Source organism: Neodiprion lecontei, chromosome 7, assembly GCF_021901455.1.
Source record: "Neodiprion lecontei isolate iyNeoLeco1 chromosome 7, iyNeoLeco1.1, whole genome shotgun sequence".
NCBI lineage: Eukaryota > Metazoa > Arthropoda > Insecta > Hymenoptera > Diprionidae > Neodiprion > Neodiprion lecontei.
In genome coordinates, this window is record NC_060266.1 from 19,446,099 (window position 1) to 19,468,379 (window position 22,281).

At 37.5% G+C, this 22,281-nt stretch overlaps 3 protein-coding genes across 12 annotated transcripts; 1 reads left to right on the forward strand and 2 right to left on the reverse strand.

Moving 5' to 3' along the window:
• Positions 1 to 535: 535 nt before the first annotated feature.
• Positions 536 to 15,340, reverse strand: LOC107219065 (DNA mismatch repair protein Msh2). 4 transcript variants are annotated; one of them, XM_015657135.2, is made up of 15 exons: positions 15,157 to 15,340; positions 15,025 to 15,074; positions 5,403 to 5,526; positions 5,035 to 5,291; positions 4,745 to 4,912; positions 4,471 to 4,659; positions 3,831 to 4,225; positions 3,110 to 3,324; positions 2,584 to 2,901; positions 2,233 to 2,454; positions 1,861 to 2,093; positions 1,691 to 1,782; positions 1,283 to 1,505; positions 1,072 to 1,164; positions 536 to 944 (listed from the first exon to the last, which is right to left on the reverse strand). In XM_015657135.2, the coding sequence occupies exons 1-15, from the start codon at positions 15,188 to 15,190 to the stop codon at positions 789 to 791; spliced, it is 2,769 nt and encodes a 922-aa protein (XP_015512621.1). In that variant the 5' UTR covers positions 15,191 to 15,340; the 3' UTR covers positions 536 to 788. The 4 variants fall into 4 exon arrangements, with proteins under 4 accessions (XP_015512621.1, XP_046601451.1, XP_046601450.1 ...); XM_046745495.1 differs by lacking the exons at positions 15,025 to 15,074; positions 15,157 to 15,340 and adding an exon at positions 6,666 to 6,685; XM_046745494.1 differs by lacking the exons at positions 15,025 to 15,074; positions 15,157 to 15,340 and adding an exon at positions 6,527 to 6,643.
• LOC107219063 lies at positions 7,059 to 14,423 on the forward strand. Of its 3 annotated transcripts, none has more exons than XM_046745490.1 (3): positions 7,059 to 7,208; positions 7,899 to 11,170; positions 11,309 to 14,423. In XM_046745490.1, exons 2-3 carry the CDS (start codon positions 7,915 to 7,917, stop codon positions 13,453 to 13,455), a joined length of 5,403 nt encoding a protein of 1,800 aa, XP_046601446.1. In that variant the 5' UTR covers positions 7,059 to 7,208; positions 7,899 to 7,914; the 3' UTR covers positions 13,456 to 14,423. The 3 variants fall into 3 exon arrangements, with proteins under 3 accessions (XP_046601446.1, XP_046601447.1, XP_046601445.1); XM_046745491.1 differs by having other exon boundaries at positions 7,899 to 10,014; positions 10,225 to 14,423; XM_046745489.1 differs by having other exon boundaries at positions 7,899 to 14,423.
• A 324-nt stretch (positions 15,341 to 15,664) lies between the features above and the next one.
• On the reverse strand, positions 15,665 to 21,909 carry LOC107219079 (protein Son). 5 transcript variants are annotated; one of them, XM_015657158.2, is made up of 13 exons: positions 21,873 to 21,909; positions 21,387 to 21,749; positions 20,904 to 21,281; positions 19,661 to 20,366; positions 19,390 to 19,541; positions 19,164 to 19,309; positions 18,888 to 18,996; positions 18,494 to 18,696; positions 18,311 to 18,421; positions 18,099 to 18,212; positions 16,396 to 16,624; positions 15,932 to 16,047; positions 15,665 to 15,834 (listed from the first exon to the last, which is right to left on the reverse strand). In XM_015657158.2, exons 2-13 carry the CDS (start codon positions 21,703 to 21,705, stop codon positions 15,721 to 15,723), a joined length of 2,697 nt encoding a protein of 898 aa, XP_015512644.1. In that variant the 5' UTR covers positions 21,706 to 21,749; positions 21,873 to 21,909; the 3' UTR covers positions 15,665 to 15,720. The 5 variants fall into 5 exon arrangements, 2 of the variants coding, with proteins under 2 accessions (XP_015512644.1, XP_015512647.1); XR_006905390.1 differs by lacking the exons at positions 15,665 to 15,834; positions 15,932 to 16,047; positions 21,873 to 21,909 and adding exons at positions 16,691 to 16,796; positions 16,965 to 17,026 and having other exon boundaries at positions 16,490 to 16,624; positions 21,387 to 21,866; XR_006905392.1 differs by lacking the exons at positions 15,665 to 15,834; positions 15,932 to 16,047; positions 21,873 to 21,909 and adding exons at positions 16,691 to 16,796; positions 16,965 to 17,084 and having other exon boundaries at positions 16,490 to 16,624; positions 21,387 to 21,866.
• Positions 21,910 to 22,281: the final 372 nt, after the last annotated feature.

Here is a 22,281-nt window from a genome sequence, read left to right on the forward strand (position 1 = left end):
CAATTATTTTCTCATCAAAATCTCTTTCAATTTAACACAAACTTTCAAAACAATTGTCCATTACTGCTATCCCTGATTAACAAGACGGATGATTTCGTTTCAGCTCGAATAATCACGTGAATGGATGCAATATTGACGGATATATTGTACATACTACATAAGATAGATGTGCATTCTTTCATTAGGTCAAATTCATAACTGTACAGGCGTTTTATTTATCTTCCTGCATTCGTTGTTAATAACATCGCTCCTGACAACTGCAAATCGAAGTCTTCTTGGAAGAAGTAATTGCGATTACTCATACTCGTGACGCGGGTGTTACAGCTCGGCAAGCTTTAAAAGGCAACTGATTTTAAACGAACAGTTTACAAAGCGTACGAGTTTATATTAACATATCATGTATATAATTGCCTCAATGATAGGTATTAATTCCCGTCGAACAAACTAATAATAAATTTGTAACGTACAGGTTTCTACAGCTTGTATATTTTATTTCAAAATACAAAAATATTAAGTACAGGAACAGTGATCTAATATTAATAATAATAATAATAATATTATGACAGCCAAGTGGAAAACAACATTTTTCCTCGATATTTTCTACAAAATTGTAAAGAAAGAATCAGTAGTAAAATTTAAAAAAAATAAATAAATATCGAGGTTGCATTACGTGAAAAAAGCTAAACTATACGTTGAAATAGTAGGTACTAGTTTTTTACCTTACTGGTCTTCTCGTCTCTTGCTTTTTTATTTGTATTCCTTACCGAGCGCCCGAAATGTCAATCGTTTCACGGACTCGACAACAGTGCATTTATATAAGGATTGTTGTGAGAAAGAATCTCTTCTTTGTATAACTGAATTTTGTTTTCAATTTCTGGCTTCGTTAATGATGGATCGAGTGCTTTGCATTTGGCTGCAAAAATTGCGATCAGCTCGTCTCCAGCCTAAAAAAAAATTGCACAACAAATTAAAAATATTCCCATATCACTGTGAATTAAAAGTGTTGCTAAACTTAGATTTTATACTGTGAACTATTTATGTTATTTTCAGCTATGCGTTTGATAGATTTACTTTTATAATTTTTCTTCTAGCTGCTGGATCATCCGAGCCTTCAAAAGTTATTTTTTGACAATCTTCCAATTCAATCAGTTTTTTTTCAGCGGCCTGTAACGAGAATATGAATTTTCCAGAATTCAGATACATTCCTTGTCAATGTTACTTATAATTATGTTAATATAATTTCAATCTTATAACATGCTGTTTATGTGAACGTGATTATCACCTCCACAACATGGTCTGGAAAGTTTGCCATTTTAGCAACGTGTATTCCGAAACTTTGGTCGCAAACACCTGGTTTAACGCGATACAGTAAAGTGAGCTTGTTGTCTCCGACAACTGCAGTTACTTGGAGATTCTTTACTGTTGGTACATCTTCTGCTAGCCTCGTTATTTCATGGAAATGAGTAGCGAAGAGACAGTAAGGTTTGAGTTCTGTGGCCAAATGACTGTGGAGATAAAAAAGAGAAGATATTAGGTATACATCTATAATAAATTTACTTGTCCTTTGGGAATTGGGTAACAGAGAAAGGCTGGTAATTCAGGAACATGTACAGATGTCTTATTTGCGAATAATTTACATAATTCTGAAAACTCTACCAATGAAATCACAATTCAAACGTGAAACACTCACTCGGCTATAGACCAAGCTATTCCGCAACCCTCATACGTGGAAGTTCCTCTACCAAGTTCGTCGATTATGACAAGAGAATTAGACGTTGCAGTCTAAAACAAGCAATCACAGTGTTAGAAGAAAGTCTTAGTTGAGCGAATACTAAAAGGAGAACTAGGATCCTTGAATACCCTTAAAATAGCCGCTGTTTCAATCATCTCAGTCATGAAGGTAGAAAGTCCTTTAGTTTGAGAATCATCGGCTCCGACTCTCGCCAAAATACAATCAAGTATTGAAATTTTTGCACTATCACAAGGCACAAAACAGCCAATGTGAGCTAGCAGAGCGACAACTCCTGTTGTTCGAATGTACGTACTTTTTCCGCCCATATTTGGCCCAGTTATTATGTGAAAGGTGCATTCGTCTGTAAACAGAGTTCTTATCATCATCAAAATACAGTATTCATAAATTTGGTTGTATAATTTGAAAATTTATTCTGATCAAATAAAAAACGTACAACTGAAACTGACACAGTTCTTTTCCCTTCAATTGACTACAGTTACCTCTTTTGAAGCTGACATCGTTTGCGATGAAATCCACCCCTTCCTGAAGTTCTAGGCAAGGATGTCTTGCCTGAATGAGATTTAACTCGCCAACATCACTGGAACACATTTCTGGTCTAACATAAGCTCTCGGAGCGTTAGCTGAAGCTAATGCAAAAGCTGTAAGTACGTCGAGCTGAGCTGTCACAGAACCGATGGAATGAACTGGTCCAGTGTATCCAGCTGTAAAAAAGAAACAGAAAGAAGTTATAACAATATTTCCTTTCATATAGAAATTAGCAGATTATTAAGCACATGTTAGAAATATGCCATTTTTTTATATGTGCAGTTGAGAATTAATTTTACGTAAACCTGCGATGTTGATGATTTCTGAAATGACAGATTTTTGTTCTTCCAAATACTGATCCCTGACGCTTATGAAGTCTTCATTAAGAGACGTCAGTTTCTGGTTTGTAAACCTCACGCCGCTTTTGTTTGAATCTATAGTTGTGTAGCCTTTCTTGTTCCTGATAGACTTTTCTTCTTTCAACGTTATTCGAAAATAATATCCAAACTGTTGATTCGATTCCAGTTTGAGAACTTTTCCAGCTTCAAGAGACAAGTCTGTGGCAACTTTGTTGATCAGGCCTTGTATTTCTTCCTCCAAATCATTCATTTTCAGCTTAAGCTCTGCAATAATGCAAACTCTGTCAATTGCAAAAATATGGATAAACGACAGTTGTCTGATTCTTGTGTAAAGCACACATTTCACTTTCGAGCATGGTGGCTGCTCAGAGATATGTAAGGTCTTTCTTGTTTGTCAATTTATCGACGAGTAAAATTAATTTTAAACATATGCTGGAAATTTAAAAAATTGCTTTATATAAGTCGTTCATACCTTGCAAATCGTTATTAAATTCTGGTTTCACCATGTAATCACCCTTCTCTGCAGCTTCCAAATCAATAGTTTGTTCTATCATTTGTTGATACTTATCCATATCAGAAATAAGCTCTCTGAGTGGATCTACTATCATTGCCTTCATCGCCGCGCCATATTTTGCATTACACAATTGCTCAGTGAGTACTGGCAAGTGCGAGACACAAAAGTAAATTCTGAAAACCAAATAGATCTATAATTTTACGATTACATGATACTGCAAAATACTACGTAAGAGATTAAAAATAAAAACGACTTCTAAGATGGGGTGTATAGAAGTATACTGAAGAAAACTGGGTAATTTTTGGGAAACTAATCAGTTTCGTTAAGTATTTTCATTAACATATTTCATTTATTAAATTCAATCAATAAATAAATAGTGTAATAAGAAGTAATAAGAAGCATTGTTACTGGCAATAACGTCAACTGTTCCGTTCGGTGACATGTTTCGTCAATAAACAATATACTTCCTAATAATTGATTCCAATAAGGAAAGACATAAATGAAGCTCGATTTACGTACTTTTAAGTAAAACAAACGGCAATCGAATTGAATAATTGGTTATCGAGATATGGATTTCTAAAATTCACTCATTTTTTAGCTGTCTACTCGTACATACTTCCTTAATAGAAGTTATGCCCATTTTTGTTTGAAATAAAAAATGTTAATTTTTTTTTTTCACCTGCAACAATCCTGTAGAGTGACTTTCTTTTTGGCTAACTTTTTTGCAAGCTGCTGAAGATCGGGTACGCGTCTCAGATGATCTTCCATCAGAGAGGACCTCAATTCGTTGTCTTTTACCAAAGTTTCAACAATGTCATGTCGTTCTTTGATCAACGCAATGTCTCGCAGCGGTTGTCTAATCCACTGAGATATCAATCTGTGTCCTTGTGGGGTTCTGCATCGATCCAAGAGATTCAGTATGCTATTCGGAGCGCCTGTACTTGTCCCAGAAGGAAGATCGCCGCGTGGTTCGATGCTCAGCGCTCTCACTGCTGCTGCATCTAATCTGACGAATCTAGACTGTTCCAATTGTTTTACCTTGAACTGATTGAAATTTCCTTCGTCCGATGTCAACTAGAAATGACGAGATTTGTTAGTTTCTAATATTTTTCTAGAAAACATAAATATTTCTAATGTTGATTTGATTGTAAGGATGGTTTCATAGAAGAGACTAACACTGTGAAAATTTTCAGGCAAAGAATAGCTAAGAAATTATAACGAAGTCCACCTAAGAAATTTTTTCATTCATATATTTGATATATTGTAATTTCATATACAGCTGATGAGATTGAGCTGATTTCATGAGAGCTGATAGTCACCTCAAGATATTTGATAATCGCTGATGTTCCCGCCATAGCCACTTTTAAATTCATTTCCACAAGTGTCTGGGCATTTCTTTGCTGGCCTTTCCTGAAGTTCAGAAGCGTGTTCATGTCTTGAACAATTGAATCCGTTGAAAAATCACTCTTCTTTCTTAGCGTGACCATGATGTTACTTCGTTCCATTAACTACAGACATTATCAGAGAGTCGCGTTAAGTAATCAGAACATTATTACCTATATATTATTAGACGAGCAAAAGTAAATTCATCACCTGTTTCAAAGTTTGAAACTCTTGACTGCCATCCCCTTGAATTATTAAGCATTCTTTTGGTCCAAGGGAAATCACAAGCGCTTCTAGGTTTGAGAACAAATCGTCGTCGGCAAATTCGCAAACAGAAATTAAACGCTCAACTGAATCTACGCAACTCACTCCGACTATCTGTAATTACGAGATTAAATTTTATCCAAGAATCCATTACAATTGTGTGTATAACATGAAGCATAGATGCAATGGCAAGTAACTTTGCTGTTCAAATTTATCGTCGACTGTTATATTCTTACCCTGTTTTTTGCCTCACCACCAAGTTTCACAGCCATAACCGAGGTACTGACTGCGACATCATTATTGCTGAACAGAATATCCTCAAATTGAACTAAATTTCCCGGAGATCCTTTGTATTCTAGAATCCAATCCTGATTCTTTCCTGATCCTTGATTAACAAACACTTCCACTCTGTACTGTTTGACCAGCAACAAATCACGAACAAAATTTTCAAAGTTGGACTTGCTTAGGATCAATCCTTCCGTTTTGTATGGCTCTGGAGGGATGAATTTGGTTGATTAACAGTGGATATATAAATCACGGTAAAAATAATTTCTTACCGTTGATTGAATACGGTAAAATTAAATGTAATAAAGTTTTTTCTCACCAGCACCGAGCATCTTGCAGCCAGCTGTACTTTTGTAGATCTCCTTAGCCGCGAACAAGGCATCGCTTCCATGTAGCGTGTAGTATTCTGTCCTGTTGAAAAATCGTATCGTACTAGATGGTTTCTGAAAGAAGAAACAAGAAATCAATCAGTATATTATTCTACATCTTTGGTACAATATAACAGTTTAATATCAAAAACTTTTGGCTAGTCATTAACCGTTGCTCGATAGAAAAATAAGGCTGTATAGACATACTTTATATAGCACATTAATTAACAAAGAATTCTTCAACCTTGACAGCATTCGATAACACGTAAAAGGAATAAATATTCCGATTGAAAATGTAACATTTGCTGAATAATTTTATGATAAATTATTGGCTTGCTTCTGGGAAAGTGGACCTTGACACGGATGGCGTTATACCGGGATTTATCAGCAGGTCATAGGGTGATAGGGCATATCATTACTACGGCATGTTACACTGAAAAACAAATTTACGGAAATCTCGACATCGACGAACAAACGTTTGTCTATCATCAAAGAAATCCAGTAAAAGTCATATTTTTGTAAAAATCTCACCAACGAAATAAACAATATTATTTATTCTCGACATGAATTTTCGTTTTTTTTTAGACAGCTAGATAAAAATTCATCATTCCTCTGCAATATGAGTATTGTTAAACGTTTGATTGCAGGGTGATCTGTTAATTACTTTTATGACTGGGAGATGATTTTCAGTCAAATTTAACAAAATAGAACTATTAGAAATAAATATTTGTATATTCTATTAAATAGTGAATAATAAAATAACTTGGGGTTAGAATATTTAATACAGTAACAACAATTGAATAATGAATTGGTAAAAAAGAACATGGAACTGAAAATAAACCAACAGTAATGTAAAATATGAATGTTGAAATATCAATTACATGGTCGATAAAAAGGGTGATAAAAATCAGTAACGATTATAAATAAGAAGTGATACATCAACTTACTACAGACCTATAAAAGGATGCTATGAACTTTGATAATTACTGCTGCTACTCAGAAAACGAGGAATGCAAATAGAAAAAATAGAATCTTGGAATGGTTTATTCATCAAAATTAGCAATATATCAGTTACCATTACTGTATACAATCATTTCGTGGTTGTGCGATGAGCTAATGAATTGAAGAAATACATAAACTGCCTTCTGAGAGCTTATGTCACGGTCAAACCATGACTGGATGACTGGATGGACAAGCCAAGCCTTGCACTTTACCTTGGATCTCACCGGGACGAGTAAAATAATAATCATAATTGAGACATTCATAGAAGAATAATGGTATGACTAATAATTATATAGAACTGATTCGTGGCAATGAAAAATGCAAGTTATTCATTATTTGAGATATGGACCGGTCGCCGTAATCTGCACAAAGCAAAAAAATAAAATAAATGTGCTAATTATACAAAGTTGTTTGGATGCTTTAGATTTCCCAGAAGATCCAGCTTTCTATGAATTTATGAACAAATAATTTCCCGCGAATTAAACGTACCAGTAATATCTTTAATAGTGACTGACATTAGAATACTGATAAAAAATGATTATGCTAAGTAAACAAGCGGATAATGAGAAGAGATGTCTGTGAATGACGGCAGAAGAACTTTCAAGAGTCCAAGATTCGAAGAGGGGGAGATCCTCATATAGGGAATAGCTGGTGACTGCTACAGCCAATAATCTGTGAATTGTTTAAGTGTTAACATCCTCGATATAATTATAAAAGCGCACTAAGAAAGTGGCAGTTTGAGCTTTCGTGATAAGGTAATTAACATTGCGTCAATCCAAAACTGTACTATATGAGTAATGTCTTATTTTTTCTGCATTTTATTAATGATCATTTACATTTTCAATTCTGATAATGCGTGACTTTATTTTACTGATTCTGTATATTTGATGAAAAATCTAATGTTTAATTTGAAATATGGATTGCTTTACATCTTTACATAATATGGTTTCATTATTTTAAGTATTCGATACGCAATACCGCATTGACCAAGGGTACTTAATATTCAAATAGTGAAATGTGATTCATTTTATTGTAATTTAAAACTCGGAAACGACGCAATTGTTCGCGGGAATTTCACTCCTTTTTATACGTTTAAACACATTTAATTCTTCTTTGTTAAAAATGGTTAAAACTCTTGTTACGTTATATTGCAAAACAAAGTTGCAAGGAGAAATTTGTATTCAATCGGTACAGATATAAAATTAAAAGGAGCAAATAATAAGTTATCAACAAAATTCTTTTTATAACGTAAATAAAAGCCAAAAGTATATACTGTAAAAATAATTACAAACAAGAATTCTCATTAGACTGTCAATAAATCTTTTATAACGTTAAACGACGGTCTATAGAATGATATATCTAATCTGAAACGATTTTAATTTATTCAATATATAAATTACGTTGTCATCATAATTTGAATAAGAATAAAATTCTTTTATTTCCAGGGGTCAAAGCTCAAGCATGGCGCCAGCAGCGGTGGCTGTTTTCGTAATATCGCTGTTCGTAGAATCGTTCTCAGCACCGAACGGGTGTATCAGATGTGTGACATCAGATACTACCGGTGGCTACCAGACGCAGAGTGGTTGGGTAAATAGCAACAACTTATCGCAGAGGTCAGCAAATTTGGAAGATTTGACACAACAAGTAGAGGGTGAACTCGGTGGACCCCACAATCAGTTAGCCTTTGATAATACCAGGCCTGGAAACTGGAGGGACGTGAAGCAGTATCGAACAGCTGACGGTCATGGTAGGGTGTACGAAGAGCAAGGTCAACAAGTTCAAGGCCCAGTCCGAGTGAGATATTACAAAAAAAATTTCACCTCGAGCTACAGCAGCGGAAACCCAGGTGGTTTTGAAGTACCGTCTTTATCTGGATTTGATTCTGACAACATTCGATACGGCAGTCAATCGGCAAACCAGGGCAGTTTTGGCCAGGAACAGAACTCTGCTTACGATCAATCTGCAATCCGTGAAAATTCATACGCTTCGCAGGGTTCTTTACATTCGGCAAATCAATTCAACAGCCAGGATGAAAGACTAGGAAGTCAACAGCGTCGCGTAACGAGCAGTCAGTTTGGCGAAAATACATCCGGATTCAACAGTCGATCGACGCAGCAAGGATTGTCTGAACAGGAATCACTGAGGCCAGGAAATTGGACCACAGCTAACACTTATAAAACTGACGGAGGTAACGGCAGGGTATACGAAGAACGAGGACAAGTTGTTACAGGACCGCAAAAAATTCGTTTCTACAGGAAAAATTATACCTCGACTTACAGCTCGGATGGCGGGATTCCAAATTTGATTTCAGGGACTGATGGAGCTACAACCTTTGAAAGAGAAGTACAGCAACTGCAAAAACAGATTGATTCTATGGGACGAGAGGTTCATCAAACTGGTCAACATTTCTCAAATAGCGATTACGCGCAGCAGACTTCTATAAATTACGGACAGTCAAGTCCGACTGTAGACCGTACAAACTTCAGACATGTGTCAACGACAGGTAACTACGGGTCACAGAACTATGATAACTTGGGATTAAATTCTCAACAAATACGGCACGGTGCTTATGACAGCGAAAGTCAACGTGTATATCAGACTGGGAGCAGTATTAATAGGCAAATAGAAAGTGGAAACCAAAGGGGTCAAACTTATGGCCACATGACCGGCAGCTACGACAATACCAATGGACATGGTGCTGGGGGAGTACAAAGACCGATTTACCCAGAATCAAATACTCGGCAAACTCAGCGTCATTATCTTTCTCAGTCTGAGCGGGAAGAGTATATACGCAATCACGGGTCTCAAAGTTGGAACCAAGATCAAGTGTCCACTGGTAATTTGAATCGTGAGCAGCAAATTCATCATTCTTCATCACATAACGCAGGAACAGGACCAGGCCGCATTCAGCATTATGATCAATTTCAAACTACCTCTTCGTCTTCGTCCCAGTATCCGAATATTGACAGACGATACCTCCAAGCTGATAGTAATAGAGAAACACAACAGACGCATGGTGTGAGCCAGGATAAAACCGTCGGTAATAATTATCACAGGAATTACAGAATTCAATCTGGAAGACTGAGTACACAGGGTATTGATTTAGGGCGACTGGCACACGGACCTGATTGTGTAGATACTGCAAGTGGACATACCTCGTATGAGCAATCCCAATATCATACACAATATAGACGGAATACTGAAGATTTTGATCAACAAACCCAACATATCAACCAGCACACGGAAGATCTTACCCAGCAAACAGAAGATCTTACCCAACAAATAGAAGATCTTACCCAACAAACACAGGATCTTACCCAGCAAACGGAGGATCTTACCCAGCAAACGGAGGATCTTACCCAGCAAACACAGGATCTTACTCAGCAAACAGAGGATTTAACTCAGCAAACACAAGATCTTACCCAACAGACGGAGGATTTTAGTCAACAATCACAGGGTGTTATTGAGCAATCAGGAGACCTTACCCAGCAAACACAGGATCTTACCCAGCAAACACAGGATCTCACTCAACAAACAGAGGATTTAACCCAGCAAACACAAGATCTTACCCAACAGACGGAGGATTTTAGTCAACAATCACAGGGTGTTATTGAGCAATCGGGATACCTTACTCAGCAAACACAGGATCTTACCCAACAAACGGAGGATCTTACCCAGCAAACACAGGATCTGACCCAACAGACGGAGGACTTTAGTCAACAATCACAGGGTGTTATTGAGCAATCGGGAGACCTTACCCAGCAAACACAGGATCTTACCCAACAGACGGAGGATTTTAGTCAACAATCACAGGGTGTTATTGAGCAATCGGGAGACCTTACTCAGCAAACACAGGATCTTACCCAACAAACGGAGGATCTTACCCAGCAAACACAGGATCTGACCCAACAGACGGAGGACTTTAGTCAACAATCACAGGGTGTTATTGAGCAATCGGGAGACCTTACCCAGCAAACACAGGATCTTACCCAACAAACGGAGGATCTTACCCAGCAAACACAGGATCTTACCCGGCAAACACAAGACTTTACCCAACAGACGGAGGACTTTAGTCAACAATCGCAGGGTGTTATTGAGCAATCGGGAGACCTTACCCAGCAAACAGAGGATCTTGCCCAGCAAACACAGGATCTTACTCAACAAACAGAGGATCTTACCCAGCAAACACAAGACTTTACCCAACAGACGGAGGACTTTACGCAACAATCACAGGATTTCACACAGCAAACGGAAGAACTCCCTCAACAAACACAAGGATATATTCAACAATCGCAAGATCTGACGCAACAGATAGAAGATCTTCCTCAACAAACGGAAGGATTTATTGCAGAATCAGGAAACCTTGGCCAGCAAGCTGAGGATCTTACCCAACAAACCGTAGATGTGACACAAAGTCTTCAACCAGAATCTGGTCACTCCATAGATGTAGGGGAGCCAAACTATGTGCCGCATGTATCAAATTTTAAAGATGTGCATGAATTATTTTTCGATCATGAAAAAGAAGACAATAGACGTCAACAGATAGAGAAGATCTCTTCACAAGAGGAAGATCTCACCCAACAAACACAAGATCTTAACCAAGAAACAGAGGACCTTACCCAGCAAACACAGGACCTTACCCAGCAGACGGAGGACTTTAATCAACAATCGCAGGATCTCACTCAAGAAACGGAAGACCTCTCACAGCAAATTACTGGTGGAAATTCAGACTTTGGACAGCAGACTAATTGGGGGCTCGATCATTTTCAAGTTGGAGATCAACAGGCCGAAGATCTGAACCAAAGAACACAGGGTCTCACTCAAGAAACGGAAGACCTCTCACAGCAAATTACTGGTGGAAATTCAGACTTTGGACAGCAGACTAATTGGGGGCTCGATCATTTTCAAGTTGGAGATCAACAGGCCGAAGATCTGAACCAAAGAACACAGGGTCTCGCTCAAGAAACGGAAGACCTCTCACAGCAAATTACTGGTGGAAATTCAGACTTTGGACAGCAGACTAATTGGGGGCTCGATCATTTTCAAGTTGGAGATCAACAGGCCGAAGATCTGAACCAAAGAACACAGGGTCTCACTCAAGAAACGGAAGACCTCTCACAGCAAATTACTGGTGGAAATTCAGACTTTGGACAGCAGACTAATTGGGGGCTCGATCATTTTCAAGTTGGAGATCAACAGGCCGAAGATCTGAACCAAAGAACACAGGGTCTCACTCAAGAAACGGAAGACCTCTCACAGCAAATTACTGGTGGAAATTCAGACTTTGGACAGCAGAATAATTGGGGGCTCGATCGTTTTCAAGTTGGAGATCCACAGGCCGAAGATCTGAACCAAAGAACACAGGGTCTCACTCAAGAAACGGAAGACCTCTCACGGCAAATTACTGGTGGAAATTCAGACTTTGGACAGCAGACTAATTGGGGGCTTGATCGTTTTCAAGTTGGAGATCAACAGGCCGAAGACCTGAACCAAAGAACACAGGGTCTCACTCAAGAAACGGAAGACCTCTCACAGCAAATTACTGGTGGAAATTCAGACTTTGGACAGCAGACTAATTGGGGGCTCGATCGTTTTCAAGTTGGAGATCAACAAGCCGAAGACCTGAACCAAAGAACACAGGGTCTCACTCAAGAAACGGAAGACCTCTCACAGCAAATTACTGGTGGAAATTCAGACTTTGGACAGCAGAATAATTGGGGGCTCGATCGTTTTCAAGTTGGAGATCCACAGGCCGAAGATCTGAACCAAAGAACACAGGGTCTCACTCAAGAAACGGAAGACCTCTCACAGCAAATTACTGGTGGAAATTCAGACTTTGGACAGCAGACTAATTGGGGGCTCGATCGTTTTCAAGTTGGAGATCAACAAGCCGAAGACCTGAACCAAAGAACACAGGGTCTCACTCAAGAAACGGAAGACCTCTCACAGCAAATTACTGGTGGAAATTCAGACTTTGGACAGCAGACTAATTGGGGGCTCGATCGTTTTCAAGTTGGAGGTCAACAGGCCGAAGATCTGAACCAACAAGCAACAAGTAACTCAGGAATTTACAATGGAAATTTAAATCAATTCGGACAAGATCAAGTATTGGACTACCCAGCGCAAGTGGGAATACAGCCTGCACCAAAACCAAAACCAAAACGTCCAAAACACAGAACAATCCACATACAAGAATTCTCCACAGAACAGGAACAGCCATCAACGGCTAATATACAAAATGGTGCACCAGAAATCATTGTGACTTCCCCATCAAACAGAGGAGATCAACCCAGTCATGAAACAATTTCCAATACAGAATTATACAGTAGTGAACAGTCACATCGAGTTCAGCCGACTAAAACTGGGGGCCGTCGGAGGAATAGGTATTATGGCATTCAACATAAACCTCAAGTTAACCAAGGAGAACATGGGCAGGATTCGCAAGTAGAGCATGTTCCAAACGAGGTAACGACCAGCCAAGAGCCGACTCTAAGATACACCCATGTAAGTCAACTTGACAAACAGAATTCAGACGATTCAAATGTCAATCCAAAAAGTGTACAACCGATTCCTCAGATTGGAACCAGAATTCTAGAAGCATACGGAGCAAATGGACCATACAACAGTGATCATGAACCAGATTTATTTAATACTGTTAAACCAAATCCAAGTGCAACATTACCACCTGTCTATGGCGACAAGGAGCCTTTCGAAATTATTTGGTCTTACGCAGTTCCAAAAATTTTTACCAATACCGCCGCTCCAACTACATCCACAGAGCCCACAACTACATCCACAGAGCCCACAAGTACATCCACAGAGCCCACTACTATGACCACCGAGGTCTCAATTCCAACAACCACTGAGCCTCCAATTTCTACATCCACAACTGTCCCTCCGCCAACAACAACTGCTGCTCCCTCATTATGGCGCAGATTTAGAAACAGAGTTAGTAACACAATAGACAAAGCCAGAGAACGCGCAGCGAGTATCTTTGGTTAACTAGTGCTATTGGATGACTGTAGTTCTATTGACTATCAACATTCTTTCATTTCGACCAACTATAATTGTACAGTCATAACTAATTCAGACGTAATATCATAGCTATTTGCCAGTAATATAAATGTAAAATGTTTTAACAAAGGTGAGACCAAAGAATCTTGTGTGCCATCAGTTATTACAAACAGTTCTAATTACACTTTTTTCTTTTGCATTGTATTTTGCTTTCAAGCCGTTCGATGCTTCGTAGGTATTCTTACTAGAAGGTAAATTTTTTTTATAAAGTTAACTATTACAAAAATGAGTATACAGTGTCAGGTAACCAATGGTAAAAAAAAAAATGGAATACTGATATGTTTTCAAAGCTTGTGTATGTATGTTTGCATTAATTGATTATTGCGATAGTCTGGCAAAAAATTATTCATCAATAATACAGTAATGATATGAAATATCGTTAGTAGAAAGAATTAACGTTACATTTACTTAGTATTAAGAATTTCATGACATTTTATGAATATGCGAGAAATTGTAATGCATTGTCATTTACGTTTAACGGAGTTAACAAATTTTTTCATACAATTAAGCTACTGTTTCTTTATTCCCTCAAATTATAACTAAGCAAAAAGTAATAATGAATTCGTAGTGATATGCGATAAGGAGAACTTTTTTTCTGTTTAATAAATATTGTAAACATAAAGGAGCAATCTGATCAACTGACATCAAGCATAGAGTAAGGGTATTGACCTAATGATAATTATGAGCACTTATCTCATCTTGCTTCGAAGTGGTCAGAATTTAATTCGACAGGAATTGATAAGAAGAAATTGCGAAAACTCTATGTAGTTGAATTGTTACATTTTTTCTTTTCTCAATATAACAGACATATTTGGAATCTGGCTAAAATGTTTCTAGAAGGTTCAATTTTATTATAAAATTTTTATAAATGAATGAATAAATTAAGTTTGGAATTATGAACGTTTAATAAACATTTTCTGACATAACTCACTCATTCTAAACAAATATTGTTACGAAGTAGACAATATTCTGTAGGAAATATGGCAATCGAAGTGCAACTTAAAGTAAACAAATGCTTCGAGAAAAAGTTTGCAGTATTTATCCAGTCTGAAGTAAAAATGAATTAGCCACAAGGAGATAGAAATTTATCATAGTGAGGTTGATTCTCTTTCTTTAATTTTTCTATGGTCAATTCATCGCATTGCTTATTCATTTAGCAGATACGATCGTTAGTATTTACTCTATTCTCAATATTAACAATGATATTTGACGTATATGATTATACCCTCTACAAATATTTTTTTTAGCGAGAAAACTGTGGAGTTGCACTAGAAATAGATCTGCAATAATTTTTTTGAAAACTGAAAGTAGAATAGAGTAGACGACAAATAATATGCTTCACTTTTTTATTATTGAACGGAGGGTATCCAATGCAGATCTTGAAATACATTCAGACTGTGATTTTGTTTATCCGAAGTGCGATTTAGTTTTCTTGTGGTTAGGTTGGAATTAATTTTGGACCGTAAATTGAGCCAAGGTAAGATGATGAATACTTACTTCAGGAAGATTTTTAAAGAATCTGACAAAGCTCTGTTGCGTCGCATTGTCTAAAAGTGAAAATAATGATTATATAGTGTGAAGTAAATGGTGCCTTTTCAATTAGTGTGGTTATGTTTGTTGTTTACTAACCCATGTTGAACTGTTGATTTGGTTGAACAGCCATCTCGATCCCTTTTTTACGAATAATCCGTTAACAAGAGATGGATAAATGTCAATGACTCTTTTTAACAATAATTGGTTGATTATTTAAGGAGCGGTAAAACGGCGACAAATCACGTCATGTGACGTCCTCGCTGTTCCCGCCGTTTAAGAATTGAATGATCAAAAATAATCGATTATTTTGTCCTGAGGAATCGAGTTTAATCGATTATTTTTCAAATACCGCCATATTCAAATTGTGTTGTATAATACATGGCGGTACTTCGGTTGAATATTTCAAGACGCGAAACGTCGCCAAAGTATTCTAGAATACAAATAGATTCAACTCCTCATTCAACGCACGAACCATTACACGTAATAATTGGAAATTTGAAAAACAACTTCGAAACACACGAAGTCCTCAGTCAACGACGTAATTGTTAGATTTCGTGGAAAAGGAATTGATTGCAAAGGATGTGCAAAGGATTTGCTACAACAATTTTAAATAAACTTATTTTATTCATTATTATATCTATTTTCATATATTTACAAGATTTATGCTGCAAGCAGTCCTAAAGTTTGCAGACATATTTGAGCAGCTTCTGCTTTAGCTTGCTTCTTGTTCGGGCTGGCGACACTCGGTTTGTATTCTATCCCATTTACTTTCACCTGCATTCACAATAACATGTTATCTGAGAGTTAAATTCTCTACTACACGTTGTAAACCAGGAAGTACTTACTTCCTGTCAGAAACAGAACTCTTTACCTTGAATAGAAAATTCTTCTTATGGTCTGGTCCACACTCAAAACACAGCTCATATACCGGTGCCCCAAACTTTCGTTTCGAACAATATTCACCCAACAACGAAACTGGATGTTTTCCTGAAAGTTTAGATTGATTAAACATACATGCATTGAATAGAATAGGGCACAGCTGTATAATTACTTTTAAAAAAATCTACACTGGAAAAAAGACTTTTTGGAGTATTATTACATTAAGTATTTAATATTTATCCCTGATCAGTAGTCAATAATAAACGAACAAAGGTGATAGAAACCTACAGCGTCACGTGTAGCGTCAATAGGATTTGAAATTCCCAAACATGGACAGGTTATTCATTCATGAATGAAAAATAAATAGTTCACCTGAATAATATTCCACGAAACTAAGATTTTTCTCTCAATTTAGATATAGTGATTTCGATCTGTCTATTTTTGAAGCCGATTTACCTTCAAGAGTCTTGATCGTTGGCACAACTGGCTTTGCTGTTTTTCCAACTCGACTACCAATATCCTGATCGGAGACAAGACCTCGTTTGTCAAGCTTTACTTCCAACTGTAATGGCACTAAAGTGCCTTCCTTATTTTTGCCTAAACCCTCACCAGGTCTCCATCCCATTTTTTGCAGTAGCGCCATTCCCATTCCACCAGAGACAGGTTGTGCAGTTAGCAATTGATCCTAAGTAATTAGTGTAATTTCGTTGTAAATAATGCAGGAGGAATTACCTATTCGTTTTTTACTAACAGGAACTGAAGCAAGTCTCAATTCATCTCAGGAGAAATTCATCTAGAGAGCGGTTGTGTGATACTTGAGTATAAAGTAATGAAGAAATGTAACCTTTCTCACTCATCTGTCAAGGTAAATTGAAGATCATTTCGAGTATGTATATGATTCCTAGTTGACTACTATCATCTTTTAATCAAAGAGAGACATTATTCAAGGAAACACCAATTTAAAAAATATTCAAAAGAAATATAAACTTTCCAGCAAAATTTTTTTTCTTTTTGATAATACTTACCAAACAAAGATCAATGAGCACTGCGCTGCGAAGGTCGTTTCTTCTCCAATGTAGCTATGTGCCTGTAACAAACCCTCAGGTGGATACAGACCAGTGCTAACTAGTCTCAGCTCGTCAACTCTTTATTTCAAATAAATTAAAGTCACAATATTTTCTTTTCTATTTATGAAACACAAAGATGAGCAGCTGAAGATTAATTAGCATTGACCTCACAGGAGCAAGTTGCCAGTTGTATAATTATGCAACAAAGTTCACTCGTTGATGTCAGAGAGATGAAAACGTGGCAAAGTGAACAGTAAATGAATAGCATCAACGAATGAATCTGTACTGATGACAAGTGATCGTTATATTTTGTTTTCTCAACTATGCAGTAATCATCATTTCGTTTATGGCAACAATGCTCTTGTGTCCGTGCAGACACAGAGTCCACCTCTGCGTAAGAAGTGGTCTGTGCCTGCAACACAGTCTCGGTTAGACCAAAGTCATTCTTTATGGATGGTCTGGACTGAGACTGTACCTGAAAACTTGCTATAGGCAATTGCAATAACTTAGACCAAACAATACTATCAAATAATAAGCCAAAACGATGGCTAATGTAACAAATCAAACAAATAAATTTATTACATAAGTTTTTTTTTTTTAGAATTGTCCCAATAATAAAATTTTAAAAGTTACTTGATAAAAGTTTGTTTTTAAAAAGAAACAAAAACTAGTACGTCCAATGTTATACACAGAATGTGCAATTATGATAGACGCTATCGTCATGTAAAAAATTAAAGAAAACATGTTACTTAGAGAAGTTTGAGTCATCAAAATAAATTCTAAATACGTATCAACATTTTTTTTCCTCAGAAAACGAAAGAATATTTTGTGTACTTTAAAAAACGAAAGCGAAAAGTTGATATTAAAATATGCAAGTAAATTGCATAGTGATTTTTCATTTTGAATTCGATTCGGTGCACTTTGTAAATTTTTCCCAGTATTTATACCTGTTAAAAGTCTGATAAACTAGGGAAGCTGTACTTAGTGTAGTAAATCGAATTCGCCATAGCCTTCGAGACAAATATTGAATAAAGAGCTGGAACTTAAAATACCGGGACAAGTGAAGAAGACAAAGATAATCGATCGTGTTACCTTACGGGCCCATGCTTGATAGCCAGCAGATAGTTCAGAGGCTGATAGCACTTTGACTCCAGTGCTACCCGTGAACTGACCTGGCATCTGTTTACTCTCAGCCCAACTTTTCATCTGAACAGAAATTATTCGAATTAGTATTTTCAAATTACGTCTAACGTGTTTTGTTGCATTGTCTTATTTGATTATCGCTGTCAGTGGAAATTATTTACCCCATTTTGAGCTCTGTACATTTCATTCAATGCTTGGACGTCGTTTGGATTTTCTCTGAGTTTTCTCATCGCGGCTAATCTCTGAGATACGATGCAGCCTATATCAACATTCTGAAACATAAACGATGTAATGATCTCATGATTCACCGCACAACTTCAAATTTCTTTTATTGCCTCACATACCTTCAATAGGGAAGGCTGTGAAAATACAGGCGATTGTGGTGCAGGTGTGGGGGCAGGTGTAGGTATAGGCGCAGGAGCAGGTACAGGTGCTGGCGATTGTGTTGGCGCTGGCATTATTGCAAGCGGCTCAGGTGGAGCTGTCACTGGAGCAGTTGGCTTCTTTGGTTCGGGCTTCTTTGGGTTAACTGGTACCCACTCGTTCTCTGTGTACAAATAATGGGAAAAAATATCAGTGCGCTCATGCCGCATATATCCAACCTTTAAAGTAGACTGAATAATTTTCTTAACGTTTTTTACAAGAGAACATGAAGGTTCTTAGATTTTTATTTACATAGACGAATGTTCATTCAGCAACTGTGAATATCTGTCAACAGTAAGTTACACATTCACTCACCAGTTTTTCTGTGATGTTGTCCACTAGAAACTGGAAATTGTAATCGTAACTGGGTCGACGACTCTGCCGCTTTTTCTTGGAATGTTTTTGTTGGTAACTGTTTTGCATCCTGAAATAGCATAAAACTTCGTTCTAAAGCCTTGTTCAATCGTATTTCGATGGCAAGACCTTGCGATAATTAAACCCGAATTTTAAGTGGGAAAGTTTAGTATTTTGATTTCGATTGTTATTCAGAAGCTATTGAAATTGGCATTCTTTCACACGCTGCCAACTCACCCGAATATTCATGATTATTGAATTGGGCCTATCTTTGACAAGGAAAGGATGATGAAAGCCTTTTTCAGAATTACTGCCATCGTCGTCTGAAGATATGCTGGACAGTTCACCCAAGGCTTCGGATTTTGATAGGGATTTGCAAAAATCTGAGAAAACAATAGACAAAATTAGGATACTCCGATGGCAGATTTTTTCTAAGGATTAATACGCTTTCGAAGATAATCACCTGTGAGTTCGTCGACCGACTTTCCTCCAGCTTGAATAGCGGCAATCACTTTGTCTTGTTGAGCAAGTGGAAGTGTTCCCTGCTGAATCATACTTATAGCATTCTTTCTAGCGATTTCGAGCAGCTTTTTTTTGTCAATTTCTATTCTTTCTCTGCAAATTTTGTACAATAAGAGAATCAATTGAGAGGTAGACTTAACGAGACATCACTTTTAGCTAAACGCTACAATATTTAACTCGAGAATTTCAGGCAGAAAAAACGCACGACTAACTTTCTTTCTCGGCTCCGCGTTCTTCCACGATTATTGCGCCTGTCTCTGCTTCTATCCCGACTCCTGCTTCTGTACCTATCCTTGTCTCCGTCTTTGCTGATTTTCCGTCTATCCCTGTTCCATTCGTGATCCCACCTATCTCTGCTTCTCTCCCTATCTCGTCTGTCTCTGCTTTTTTCCCTAGATCTTTCCTTGCCTTTACTCCTGCTGCGCTGAGATCTGGAATGGCTTTTTGACTTGGATCTTTTTCTCTCACGAGACCCGCTTTTGCGGTGATGTTTTTCTTCGTGACCTTTGTCGTTGGAATCTCTACGTGTCTTGTCTTCTCTTTCCTGTTTGCCGTTTCTCAACTTGGACTTTATTTCCTCCCGACGCTTCTTTTCCTTCTCCTTTAAAATCATCCGCAGATCATTTCTTAGTGTTACACCCACTTGCTGCAGCCTTAGCATTGGACTTGGCGTTCTCACAATTGATCTATTTGATTCTGGACTCAAGGATGGCGTTCCATGATTATCGCATGATGAGGGACTTGGACTCAGCGTTGGAGTTCTATCGTTGCCACTGCTGTCAGACAGTTCGCCATCTTCCATGCGAGCAGCCTTTTCTCTTGCCTTGTTCTCAACTTCTTTCACGACTTCACTGTAAACCACGCTATGCTTCAGATCCTTGATAAGAATTTTTCCTGCTGCTCCCTGCTTCGGATTTTCTGTATTAAAAGAAAAGTATTGTTTAATAGGTGATCTCTTACAAAAGATTGTGAAAAATTCTAGATGCTTAAAACGAAAATCGATAACTAACAAACAAATGACTAATAGGACGGTAATGAAATCGATATAATAATCATTTTTCAGTGATTCCCTAATATACTCTGCCTTTCCCACAGATATAGGACTTATCCCTCTTTGCCATCAGAGCTTTCAATTAGCAAAAAGTAACTTTTATAGTCTATTACTTGCTATTCGAGGAATGTTGATGATTCAATTGGTATAAAATAAAATAATTTGGTTTTGAAAATCATATGTCTAAAATTGAGGATAAAAACGTTTGTAATAAGATTCCAATAGAATAATCCTTGTTGCTGAATCCTAATATAGGAAATCCTTGTATAACATTAAGTATATCTAACAGTATGAAACTTACGGATGAATGAATTATTTTAATTTTATTATCTACGTAAAAGTATGTTTGCTATCTGCAAGTTAATACTGTGAATTAAATTGTTAAAAGTGATTTTAATACACACCAAGTAATCTTGGCATGACTATGTCCTCCAAGTTATCCTTGTTAGTTTTACTTGCTACGAAAGGTTGCCGGGGACTTGATGGTTCCAAAAGTGCCTCATGTTGTTGATGCACTGAATGCTCAGGCATTGCTAATCCTGGCTCTGTTTTGATCAAAGAATTTTCTGCAAGCTTTGAATCGTTCTTATTCGCATTACCATTAGTAGTTGCATCAAATTCATCATTCAAGTAGTTTTCACTTATTTTGGAGTTCTTCTTAAAGCCATCACTATCAATCTTTTGTACTTTTCGTTTCTGCTCATCCGATTCGGAAGTTCGACTCGACGAAGTATCTCGCTTGCGTTTAGATTTCTTTTTATGTTTTTTTCGCTTCTTCGAGCCTGAAAAATAAGAGCAAAATAAGAGCAAAAATAAAAGAGACTGGGAACTTAAGATTCGTTGAACTAATGTGGAATTGTTGATCCTAAATCAATATGTCTCCTCACCATCTTCAGCCTCGCTGTCGCTATCGGACGAATGTTTCTTAGTTTTCTTCTTGTGTTTTTTATCCTTATGCTTGTGCTTCTTCTTGCTCTTTTTCTTCTTAAGCTTATCCGATTTTTCGCTCTTTACACTGATATCTTTGGCAATCTCGTTATCGCCGCTTCCAGGTGAAATTATTCCTTCATCGGCGTCAAACGTACTAAAAAGTTCGGTCAAAATTTCATTTGACGATTTTTCGGGTAACCCTGGCTCCGATTTAATTTTAACCGCGTCTACACCCACCGTCGTAATTAAATTTGCTATATCGAATAAATCGGCCATCGGTAATTTTCTTTCCTACCAATTGTCAATGAAATTCCATACACCTGCAGAATTTAAAAAGATAAAATTGTCAAAACGCAAAAATATCCATCCTCCCGCATAATCTACGTCCCATCACAAACACTCTTATGCCATGTACTCTTCTAAGTACTACTGAATGTAGCTACCATAGAGATCAGTGGTAAGCTACCCAACCGTCAACTTGGCTAAAACTGTCGTCGTAGTGATGAGAGAGCGAGACGTATAGCCCTGAATTACCACCATGGGTACTCCGTCTCTCTCACTCTGCATTTTATTGGCTGAGAGAAAACGTATCGGGCAAGCAGCTTGAAGAGCGAGAGAGACAGGCTGCTCATAGCACGAGTACTCTATCTCACTCCTCCGCCACAGTTTTTGTAAAGGCGATGCTTTGCGCGATGCTACCACCAGTAGTAGTATACCTATGCTCTAAAGCGAAAACCTACCCGTGAAAATGTGTCTGTAGCGGCAGCAAAACGCTGTCCTATAAACGTCCCGTGAGTTGATCACGTGGTTCGTCACTACATATTTCAAACGCACTCAAATAGCGTTTTCAGT